This window comes from Bufo gargarizans, chromosome 4 (genome assembly GCF_014858855.1).
Source record: "Bufo gargarizans isolate SCDJY-AF-19 chromosome 4, ASM1485885v1, whole genome shotgun sequence".
In the NCBI taxonomy this organism is placed as follows: domain Eukaryota; kingdom Metazoa; phylum Chordata; class Amphibia; order Anura; family Bufonidae; genus Bufo; species Bufo gargarizans.
In genome coordinates, this window is record NC_058083.1 from 505,301,685 (window position 1) to 505,314,510 (window position 12,826).

The 12,826-nt window shown below is 45.0% G+C and overlaps 1 protein-coding gene across 1 annotated transcript in view; it reads left to right on the forward strand.

Moving 5' to 3' along the window:
* Nucleotides 1-12,826, forward strand: part of RPS6KC1 (ribosomal protein S6 kinase C1) — a 150,319-nt gene that overhangs the window by 58,622 nt on the left and 78,871 nt on the right. Inside the window, 2 exon segments of the mRNA XM_044289465.1 lie at nt 2,376-2,497; nt 10,795-10,887. Of these exon segments, the coding sequence (XP_044145400.1) occupies nt 2,376-2,497; nt 10,795-10,887 (215 nt within the window).

Consider the following 12,826-nt stretch of genomic DNA (forward strand, 5'->3'; position numbering starts at 1 on the left):
CCAGCCAGAATCCAGGAAGTGAACGCGCGGTGGCAGCAGGTAAGTTTAAAAACGCAAAGTGGGATAACCCCTTTAAAGGGCTTCTGTCACCCCACTAAACCGTTTTTTTTTTGTTTACTTATAATCCCTATTTTGGTCCAGTAGATTGTGTTAAAAACGTGCTTTTAAAATATGCAAATTACCTTGCTACCAGCAAGTAGGGCGACTACTTGCTGGTAGCAGCCGCATCCTCCTATCATAATGACGCCCCCTCCGCATGTTGATTGACAGGGCGAGGGGACGGGATCGTTCTCTGCTGGCCCTGTTTGCATTCAAAATCTCGCGCCTGAGCCGTACCTGTCTTCAATCGGTGCAGGTGCACTGAGAGGCGGACGCTCACTCAGCCGCTCCATCCTCAATGCGCCTGCGCCGGGTGTAGATGTGACGTCATCGGCGCAGGCGCATTGAGATGGAGCGGCTGAGCGAGCGACTGAATATCGTTACGGCGCAGGCGCGAGATCTTGATAGCAGACAGGGCCAGCAGAGGACGATCCCGTTGCCTGGCCCTGTCAATCAATATGCGGAGGGGGCGTCTTTAGGATCGGAGGATGCGGCTGCTACCAGCAAGTAGCCGCCCTACTTGCTGGTAGCAAGGTAATTTGCATATTTTAACAGCACGTTTTTAACACAATCTACTGAACCAAAATGATTAATTAGATTATGTAGGCAGAAATCGCAGTATAGGGATTATAAGTAAACAAAAAAAAAAAAAAACTGTTTAGTGGGGCTGACAGACGCCCTTTAAGGGGGAAAAAAAATTCCTTCCCGACTCCAATCAGGCATCAGAATAACTCCCTGGATCAACGACCCCTCTCTAGTAGCTATAGCCTGTAATATTATTAAGCTCCAGAAATACATCCAGGCCCCTCTTGAATTCCTTTATTGTACTCACCATCACCACCTCCTCAGGCAGAGAGTTCCATAGTCTCACTGCTCTTACCGTAAAGAATCCTTTTCTATGTTTGTGTACAAACCTTCTTTCCTACAGACGCAGAGGATGTCCCCTCGTCACAGTCACAGTCCTGGGGATAAATAGCTGATGGGATAGATCTCTGTACTGACCCCTTGATATATTTATACATAGTAATTAGATCTCCCCTCAGTCGTCTTTTTTCTAAAGTGAATAACTCTAATTTGATAATCTTTCAGGGTACTGTAGTTGCCCCATTCCAGTTATTACTTTAGTTGCCCTCCTCTGAACCTTCTCCAGCTCTGCTATGTCTGCCTTGTTCACAGGAGCCCAGAACTGTAAGAAGAGGAGGAAAAAAAAGATGGCCGTCTTTATAAATCATAGGGAGCATCCATTTTGTCTCCCTTTTTTGCTCTAACAATTACTTTCGGAGGAGGCTTCCTCTGCTGCCATGGAGACCAGGCGAGCATACCCCGCCCTTATTAGATATTAAAACTGAAGATGGAGATGGCAGTAGGAAAGGGGCCAGAATATTTTCTGCCAGAATTCTGGAGGCTGATAATAAGGGAGTGTTTTATTTTTGCTTATTTGTTTCAGTTTTAATCTTTTTTGAGGGTTTGATTTCATTAAAGGAGTATTTTTATCTCATCAAACAGTAAAGGCTCACGCACACAAGCGTGTGTGCCCCATGCCCGTATTACGGACGGCAAACAGCAGGTCCACAATATACGGGCCCTGGCGGTGTGCACTCCATATCACTGATGCGGACCCATTGACTTGAATGGGTCCGCCATCCTCAAGACGCAGAGCGGAGGCACGGATCGGAAGCTATACGAAGTGCCTCCATGGCATTTCAATCTGTGCCTCCGCACCGCAAAAGCTTCCCAATACATAGTATGCGATATTAAATGGTTCCATCAGAAAATACAACTTGTCCCGCAAAAAACAAGCCCTCATATGGTTGTGTCAACAAAAAAAAAAAAGTTATGGCTCCAGGAAGGCTGGGAGTTAAAAACAGAAACGCGAAAACTGAAAATCGCTCTGTCCTCATGGGATTAAAACCAGATAGTGACGCACATTCCTTTTTTCTAAGCTTATTTTCTGTTTGTATTTCTGTTTGTAGATGTTTTTTTATTTTTTTATTTTTTTATTTATGTACATTATTATTATAATAATAATATTTTTATTTAACGCACTTCTATAACCTTCTTTACGGCAGCCACATGGCCCATAGGCCACAGTGGGTAGGAGATGTTCATTGACTTCTATGGGAGAATGTTGTGGGCTTGTTCTGTGACCTGTCCAAAGGTTATTGTGCAGGGATGGGGGGTAGATAAGCTGTGACCAAACCTGTTGGGACCTTTCTACACAAATGATTTCATTTAGTTGTAAAAAATAAAGTAAGCCTCACGTCTCCTTGTTGCAGGGGAGGCAAGTCCTACACGACGTGAAGCGGTGAAGAAGAAGACGGCGGAGTATCTGATGCGCGCAGAAACCATTTCCAGCTTATGTCTGAACCGTTCCTCAGAGGCGAGCATGCCCCGAGATGTAAGTGACTTCCATTGTACTGCAGCATACAGCGTTCTGTATTCTTCTATTTGGCAATCGCTATTCCTGCACCAAATTTATGCGAGAATTCTGTCCGTGCGGCAAAATTTCCGAACTGGCGCACGGCGGTATTTAAACCACACCACTTTCCCAATAAGCTATGCCCCCTTTCTGATAAGCTACACCCCTTGTTGGGCAAGGTGTAGGAAGGTTAGAAAAGTGTCTCCTGTAGATAAATGTGATGCAAAGCGGGTACGCCGGCTTTTTGGTGCAAGTTTCGCCAAGCGAATAAGTCATGTTCAATAGTAAATCTGACGCACAGAGCGTGAATTGGTCAGCGAGGGATCTTCAGGTCTCCGCTGAAAAGGAAAATGAAACTTTAGGGTGATCTGGGAGGCAAAAGGTAGATTTTCAGCTGTTGCACAGACTGTTCATTTAGAGGGGTTGTTCACCCTTGGGGACCTTTTCTACAGAAGCCCCCCGGCATGGCCAGACCTGTGATGGTGATCATACTTAACGGATCCCTGCCTCTGGGTTCTGGCTCCATCACTATTCCGCTGGCTCTGCAGATCCTGGGTCTTCCTGTGTCAACATCTGATTTGTTGGGGGTTCGATGACTGCTGCAGCCAGCGACTGACCTCAGCAGTCACACGACCCAGTGACATGATGCATGTGTGACACTGACTTTGCTGCAGCCAGCCATTGGGATCATACCGATGTGGGGAGTGTATGATTGACACCACACGTCCGGCCATGCGTGGAGGAAGGGGGGGCTGTAGAAAGGGTCCCCAGGGGTGAACAATCCCTTTAAAGCAGAAGTCTCATTACTACATCCCCTAACAGGGTGTGTGGATGTCATAGGGCCTTGTGCACAAAGACTGTATGGAGGCACACTTAGTATTGGGGCACAGGAGGCACTCTGGGCACCTAACGCATGGGGGCTCCTGCCTAGTATTACGCAGATATACTCCTCTCGAATCAATGAATCTTGTTATCAAGGAGAAAATTTACGTGATACGATATCCGATGAATTCCTTAGGACCAGAGCTGTAACACGATAGTGAGGACGAGCCGTAATTCTGCTGATAATGGCTGGGGAGGGTGAGAGCACTGGTGCGGACCCGTTCATTTCAATGGGGATGCAAAAGATGCGGCCAGAACATTGTGTGCTGTCCGCATCCGTGGTTCTGTTCCGCGTCCCAGCAAAAAAGATAGAGCATGTCCTATTCTTGTCCGCAATAGGCATTTTCTATCATAGTGGCGGCCATGTGCGCCCACGGGCCGGTATCTGTGTTTTGCGGACCTCAAAACACTACGGTCGTCTGACTGTAGCCTTACATTTTTGCAGCTTATTCACTTTCATTGGCAAATTGTCCAGTAATAGATATACAGCAATTCCTTAGAACTCACAGGTCTAATGTGCAGCTCAAAATACTTTTTTTGTGAAGTTTTTGTGAATCGGATGATGAATTCTGAATTGCAAAACCATCCTGCAAATTGCGCCTCCGAGTGCAGCTCCCTTTAATAGATACTCGGTGCAGTAGAGGCTCCACCTAGTGGCCGTATCACAGATTATTCGCTTTTAAAATTTTTCATGCTGTTTTATCACATGCAGTGTTGATCTCTTTTGCAATAGGAGAAACAAATTACTGCAGCCTTGTCTGAAGTTGAACTACAATTCCCAGCATTCCTTGCTTCTCTACTAGTATTCAAACAAAAGGGGTTGTATAGGTTGTAAAACCCATTTCCTACACCTTATTGGGGAATCTCACTTACGGTAATAGCGGGGGTCTTCTCTTCAAGATCCACATCTGATGTTTAGAGTAGAGACCAGCTACAAAGAGCGTCTGTCGCCCTGGAGGACCCGTCCTGTCCTGTATTACACAGGCAAACCATTGATGTCAGTGGGCACTGTGTAATGCTTTCTTTTCCCAGTGGTGGCGCTGCAGGGTAATTGAGCACGTACTACCAGTTTTCCCATAGATTACAGCTGATCGCTGGGGGTTCCACCAGGAGAACACTTTGTCGTCAGCTTATTATTAAAGGGGTTGTCTGGCCTGCGAGACAGCTACTCCTGGGGTCCCAACCTGTGCCCCTGAACATTAAAAAAAAACCACTCCCCTGTCTGTGGCCTCATCGCTACTCTGTTGCCAGATGCTTCCCCTCCCCGCAGGACCAGGAAGTGGCTCGGTCCCTTGACCAGTGTGACCAATTACAGGCCTCGTTGGCTTGAACGATATATCACAATGATTTTGCGGACCGCACATCGCCGGCACTAATAGAATATGCCTGTTCTTGTCCGCAATTGAGGACAAGAATAGGACATGTTCTATTTTTTTTGCGGAACGGAAGTGCGGATCCGCAATTCCGTGTCCGGCCAGCACATCGTGCTGCCCCATAGGAAATGAATGGGTCCGCAATTCCGTTCCGCAAAATGCAGAACGAAATTGAGGACGTGTGAGTAGAGCCTAATTTGCATATGTATCAAATCGTTTTTTTTGCACAAAAAAAGCACACAGAGCTATGGGGACTGGGTATTGCGGATGTGCTAGCGGCCATCTAGCAACCCATGTCCTCAGCTCTATACACAAAATCCCGGTGACAGGTTCCCTTTAAAGGGATTCTCTTGGATTTTGATATTAATGGCTTATCCTCTTCAGCTGTATGAAGAGACAATGCGTAGGCCTCTTCCTAATCCATGTGACGTCATGTTCAAGTGAATGGGGCTGAGCTGCAATACCAAGCTCAGCCACTATTCATTGGAGGGCGCTGTGAGGAGTTGAGCTCTCCGGCTTCCCCAACAGCTGATCGATAGGGGTGCCAGGAGTCAGATTCCCCGATGAGGTCATATTACTGACCTATCTTGAGGATAGGCCATCAATATGAGAATTCCGGAGAACCCCTTTTTAAGGTTCCTTCTAACAACGATGTTTAACCCCAACCTGCATATACCGCATGTCAAGACTTGATAACCAAAATGCACAAAGTTCTATTGTTTTTTCCCTCAGGGACAAGCTTTTATATCCGCCCCCGGGCGCAGGCTGTTGATCGCCAGTTCTGCCATGTTTTTCTTCCTAACTACTGCACCTGTGCCCGTTCAGTCTTTTATAACATGCCCACATCACACTTATTATGGGCAGGAGGTTACCACCGCTGCATTACTGTAATGCCAATCCTAATTTAAGTGCTGGAGACACATTGTACCTTTTTTATTTTCTGCTGTTTTATATGATGTTATTTTTTGATACTTAGGGAGTAGAGAGCGATCATAATTAACCCAAAAAAAAACACAGGCAGGACATTAGTGTGTTTATGGAGCAAAAACTGCAGCAGTTTGCCATGTTTTCTCAGTGATTTGGGAGGTACTATCTCTCCTTGGGGAGAGCGCCTTAATCGGCGTGAGGAGACTTGTAGGCCATGCATGCTCCTCTGGATTTCTGGGAAGAAAGGGATGCAAATGAGCTCTTAACAAGCTCTGCCTCTAATGCCACCAGATGTAAGGCAGCTATCCTATAAGTCAATGGCTGACCTTTTAAACAGGCTTTGAGACATGACTCAGATATCAAATAAGCCAGAATCTCAATGAGGGGCAATCACCCCGAAACAGCTGTCTGCAGAGGAGGTGCTGGCTTATTTAATATCCAAGTCATGTCTCAAGGCCTAGCTTAAAGGGGTTGTCCGGGTTCAGAGCTGAACCCGGACATCCCTCCATTTTCACCCCGGCAGCCCCCCTGACATGCTCCGATGCTCTCCTTTGCCCTGCGCTAAATTGCGCAGGGCAAAGGCATTTTTAGGAGATCCGCTGACGTACTGGGGCTCTCCATGGGGCTGACAGGAACCCCGGTGACGTCACCGGCACTTATGGGTGGGATTTAGCTCTGCCCTAGCCAGTAAAACGGCTAGGGCAGAGCTAAAGCCCGCCCCTCAGAGCCGGTGTCGTCACCGAACACACCGCCGGGCGGAAGTTACCGCCTAGCAGTGTGTTATTGAAAACAAAAAAGCCCGTGCCCTGCTAGCCTCAGGGGGGCTGTCTGGGTGAAAATAAGGGTATGTCCGGGTTCAGCTCTGAACCCGGACAACCCCTTTAAAGGTCGAACATTGACTTATAGGATAGCTGCCTTACATGTGGTGGCATCAGAGGCAGAGCTTGTTAATAGCATCCCTTTCTTCCCAGCATTCCAGAGGAGCATGTATGGCCTATAAGTCTCCTCACGTTGATTAAGGTGCTCTCCCCAAGGAGAGAGAGGACCTCCAGTTGACTTAGACCTCTTACCCAGTTAAGCCAGTTCTCTCTGTTCTGCACTGATGAGGGGTAATCAACCCGAAACAGCTTTCTGCAGAAGAGGTGCTGGCTTAGTTATTATCATGTCTCAGGGCCTATTTAATGGGTCGAACATTGAATTATAGGATAGCCGCCTTAAATTTGGTGGCATTAGAGGCCGAGCTTGTTGCATCCCTTTCTTCTCATTGATGCACTTGCTTCACCTGAAGTTTGAGAAACTACTGCAAACCAATGCGATTTTGCCGCTTAGCACTCTACCAGCTAGTACCTGCTATGTGGAAACTTAGCCTAAATCCTTCAGGCTTAAGCTTTCATCAGCCCTTGCGGTCTAACTTGTCAACATTACCATTCAGGACTCTAGAAAAGCTGGGTGGCAGCTCTTGTGGGAACCCCCAGTTTCTCACAGATGGCTATAGTGAAATGACTCCCAACAGACTCCCTCATTGCTAAGAAGTATAGGGGGAGATTTATTAAGATCAGCATTGTGTACGCTGGTCTTAAAGGTTATGGATGCCTTTGAGAGAAATTCTACTCATTTGGGGCTGAAATCGTCTTTATTGAAAATTTTCAAGTTTTTTTTTTTCTTCTACAGCTTTCATTTCACTGCTCTCCCCAGATTTTCGGTGAGTCTGTCGGATCGATCTGTAGCCCTTATTTGGTAAATCCTGACAGATCATAAACCCTCATTACAGCTAAAGCTTTATCAGCTTGATTAGAATTTAGCTCTGATTGTTTATGAGCTGTCAGGATTTCAGAGATAAGGGCTACAGATCAATCCAACAGAGCAGCTCTCTGACGCTGAAACTGAAAGCTGCAGAAGGAGGACTGCTGAAAATGTTAAAGACCAATGAAACAAGGATTTTTAGCCCCAAACAAATAGAATGCAATAATAATAATAAAAAAAAATTGCCCCGAAAGTGTTCCTAGCCTTTAATTTGTCCTGTGTTGACATGGTATACGCCACAATTATTAAGAGCCATTCGTCTTTTATTTATTGTCAGGTCGCTCATGCCCAGAACTGAAATGGACTTTAAACAGGAATAGATTTCTGGCGCACGTGTTAAATGAGTTGCGCCAGGGAGGTCCCACCCGCAGCCCTCCTCCTCCCATGCCCTACCCACTTTTTGGAAAAGTGACGAGGGTGTCTCAAAAAGCTAAAAAGAGTTGTCCCACCCATTACATATGACATTTATTGTATAGATCATAAAAAATGGCATTTACAATCTCTTAAAGAAACTATCAATATGGCGCCACCTGGCGCTCAAAATGTATGGCAACAAGCACATCCACTTAAAGGGCATCTGTCATCAGATTTGTACCTATGACGCTGGCTGACCTGTTACATGTGCACTTGGCAGCTGAAGACATCTGTGTTGGCCCCTTTGTTCATATGTGCCGCATTGCTGAGAAACATGATCTTTTAATATATGCAAATGAGCCTCTAGGAGCAACGGGGGCGTTACCATTACACTTACAGACTCTGTTTTCTCTGCAACTGCCGGGCCCTCTCTACTTTGACAGGACAGGCAGTGAAAACATCATCACACCTTCCTGGTCCTGTCAAAGTGCAGAGGGTGCAGCAGTTGCAGAGAGAGCAGAGCCTCTAGGTGTAACAGCGACGCCCCCGTTGCTCTTAGAGACTCATTTGCATACATCATTTTTCTCAGCTATGCGGGCACATGTGAACATTGGGACCAACACAGATGCCTTCAGCTGCCAAGCGCACATGTGACAGGTCCTCCAGCGAAGTGTTTTCCATGCAGAAATTAACCTGCTGTGCAGATTTAGAAATCTGCAGCATATCATTATGTTTGTGGTTTTAGCTAGAGATTCCCCACTTTTCAAATGAAGGGCGAGATCTGGAGCAAAACCACATCAAATCTGCACCAAAAAAACACTGTTAGAAATTCTGATTTTTGGTGCAGTTTGGGTGCAGAAACGCACAAAAAGCTGCAAGGAAATTTGTGCGGATCTTCTGCATATTGAACTGCACTCGTGTGCAGGTACCCTTAGAGCGTTGGTCACGCTGCGACTACGCAGCGCAGCTCCTGGCCTTAACTCCCAGCGCTTCCGGTGTCACATTGATTTAGGATGCTATGTAACCCTTACAGTTTTGGAATGTGTTGGATAACACTGGCAGCATTATGTCAGTGTTATCCAATACATTCCAGAACTGTAAGGGTTACACAGCATAAATTAATATAATGCTATGTGACCCCCAGCAGCGCTGGTAGTTCAGGCCGGGTTCTTCGCTCGTCTGCAAGGGCCCTTAATATTAGCTGCCAGAGGGTGAAGGGAACTGATTATTATTTATTTTTTCCAGAGTCAGCCCCCAGCAACACAGATAAGCAGCAGCAGGGGGCCACATGGAAGCAAAGAAAAAGAAAAACCCAAAACATTTCCTATATTATATCCAGTGAAGGGTTCTGACATTTACTTTTATTGTATCAGGGTGGATTTGATTTAAATCACGATTAAAATAACTAGTCGGTAATGCTTGATTTAAATCGTACATCATCATTTTCTACATAAAGACTAATTCTTGCTGGTATAACTTATGATATGCAAGTAGATGAAGATTTTTAGACTAACAACTTTTCATATTAGTTTGATTAGGTTGATTCTGTATTCATAGGTTTGTAGAAGTTAGGATTAAGGTCTTTTTCTCCACTCTGATCATGTTATAACATTTTTGCTGTGAAGAAGAGGCATGTGATCTCTGCTGAGTCAAATTCAGTTTTGAGAACTGCAAAAGTAAACCAAGCATCTGTGATAATATCTTGTAGGCAGAGAAACTGCCTAATAATCTTACAAAACCTCTGGAAGAGCATGACATTGTGAATGGATTAATGGAATTTATTTACCCAAAAAATTAAACCTATACAGCCTTATTCTACATAATTAAAAAAACTAATCTTTATTTCATGATGGAATAACCTTTGGCTGGTAATATATTTTCTTTAAAAAAGCATTTTATATCAAAAAAAAAAATAGGATAAAAAAAAAAAAAGATCGATTTAAATTTTTAAAAAAACAAACACATTTTTATTTTTTATATTAGATTTTTTTTTATTTTTTATCATTTATTTTTATCCACCCTGTATAGTATGGCACCACCTGGTGTTCCAACAATATGGCACTGAGTGCATCCACGTAATGGTCTGAGTACTGGTGGACACACTCTCCCCATAGCTGGGTCTCTGCATGGGGATCCTCTGTTCACTGCAGGGCAGCCAATAGAAATATCTCTGCCCTGCTTGTCCGGAGAGGAGCAGAGCCAGAGAAAAGACTGTGTTGTCAGCTGCCAGAGGGGGAAGAAGACTGATTCTTTCCAGTTGCACAGCAGCAGCAAGGGAGGGCACATAGAAGCAAATAAATTATTATTTTCATACTAGAAACACTGCACCATGTACTTTAATACAGCTAGTAACATCATTTTTAGGGTGTTTTGATATGAAAGTAATTGATAGGATAGCCACTTTAATGACTGTGATCAATGTGTGATCCACTGATCTGTAGAGTGCCACACCCTCTTCACTGCAGCTCCCAACACAGCGCCACCCATGGGTTTGAGTTTGGTACTGCAGCTCCACCGTATTCTAGTTTGCCTTGTTTACTGAAGATGTGTCCAGTTTGGCTGAATTATTGCTGTGTCTGATGGGTAGAGTAGTGCCAGATCCTGCCCAGATCAGAATGCTCCTCTTATAGGGAACTTAGATTGATCTGCTACTTTTCTGAATCTGCTTTCCTGAGCCGAACAGCCTTCCCTTTGATTTCCCTTTAAATAACGTGTTTCTCGGTTACATTGTTTCTGTTCCTCTATTTCCTTCTCCATCCTCTTAATTTATTTACTTGCAACTTAATAATTAGAACCGCACATAAAACGTCATCTTTCATCTCGGGCTCTGTGATTTATGATAAATTTAGTTTCCTTCGGCCTGGCATTTGCTCCAGCAGGCGGCCTTCCTTCAAGTACCACACTGATTGATGTCTTATCTTTGATATGTTCCATTAGCCTCCAGGAGCAGAGAGTTCAAGGCCCTCTTCGAACCTGAGGAGTCCTGCGGAGGAACTGAAGGCCTTCAGAGTCCTTGGGGTGATTGACAAGGTAATTCTTCAGCATCTCTTCAAGAGTTCACTCATAAATCGACCGCATGCTGACATGGCCTCTTTGAAGCCGAGGATCTTAAGGATATGAAACAAAAGGGGAAAATGACTCGAATGCATCTGCACTTTTAAAATAACAAAAGCAACGGAAGGCAAAAAAAAAGTATATATGTATAAAAAGACAAGCCTTATGTAAGCAGTTCATCTAAGCGCCTGCAGAATCTGTTTGAGATAGAGGGCAGAGAACGTCTTTTCTTGGTCAACAGTGTGGCGCGATTCATAAAGAGGGGTCATGATACGTAAAGCGAGACTCGATTCCCTTCTAATTGGAGGTCAGACCATGGGTTGGAAAGAACTGGTAATGTTTTACATGCTGCTGAACACCATCATCTTTCCTTGATGGACAGGTTTGCTGTCCCTCACCGTGTAGCGCTGGGTGGCATTGACAGGAGGATGTTGGGTGGCATTGACAGTATTCAGGATGAGGTGTGAGGACCACACTTGTTTGCTCTCCCCTGCAGATGCTTTGACCTGCCACCAGGTTCTCACCATGTCTGTAGACCTTTAGGCTGGTCCTACATGGCAGTTTTAGCTGCGTTACTTGTTGCGTGTCCAAAGATCACTGTGTAGCAGTTCGGCGATTGAACTGACTAGGATCAGAAATTGCTTCTAAATTGCCATCATTGGATTTTTTGCAATTCTCGGGTTGCAACAGCATGCGAGTAGCTTACCTCCGAACTTTTGAAAATGATCAAGAGGGACAATAGCAGCAGCAAATTTTTATAATACTAAGGCCTCGTTCACACTTCAGTGTATGGTCAGTGATTTGTGAGCCAAAAACCATGTGTGGGTCAAAACCACAGAACAGGAGCAGATCTTTCTATGATACCTTATGTCTGTGTAGGCTTCACTTCTGGTTTTGGCTCACAAGTCTCTGACCAAACACTGAAGTGTGAACGAGGCTATATATATATATTATATGCAGAAAAAGCAGGACTGCACTCCGAAATAGTGGTAAAGCACAAAAGTTTTATTCACCCGTGTGGCAAATCTTGCGACGTTTCAGCTCACACGAGCCTTGAGGAAGGCTCGTGTGAGCTGAAAAGTCGCAAGATTTGCCACATGGGTGAATAAAACTTTTGTGCTTTACCACTATTTCGGAGTGCAGTCCTACTTTTTCTGCGCATACTATTGGGGATTGCCGTTACCCCACCTTGGACCCTGCACCCACACCTTGGCTGGTGCTCCTGCTGGACTTTTCCCATACATACACACATACACACATACACACATACACACATACACACATACACACATACACACATACACACATACACACATACACACACACATACACACACACCTAATCCCGCCCAGTCCCCTTAGTACTTCCACAAAACTGTTGAAGCAGGGAGCGGATGGGCTTAGGATACAGAGACGGTTGAGAGTGGGACATATCTCGCCCCTCCCGGGACTGCGACAGCCACCCAAATCCAGAACTGTCCCGCCGGGGCGGTTGGGAGATATGGGGCAGCACTGCTTTATGTTTCTACAGCTGTCAGAGCTCCACTTTATTGATACATCCCCTCCATAAATATTGAGTTTAATGTTCTGCATGTCTGCAATACCGGTTACAAGGCTTTTCCAGCATAAGTTAACAGTATGTGGTAAGCTACTGAGCTCCCCCTGGTGGTGGCTGCAGGCAACTAGAATTTTATCATTTGACGCAGGAATTTTCGAATTTCTATGAATCGCTGATTCCACAATATAGGGTCTAGAGGTAGCTATCACAGATTAAAACTGATAACCTTTATTAAAATACTAGCAGAAGGACCCGGCTTCGCAGGGGTATATTTCATCTGTATCATTTAATGTTTGTGTGTGTCGTTAAAAGATATCGACAGTATCTCCCATAACAGTGAACTCCACAGTCCTCCACC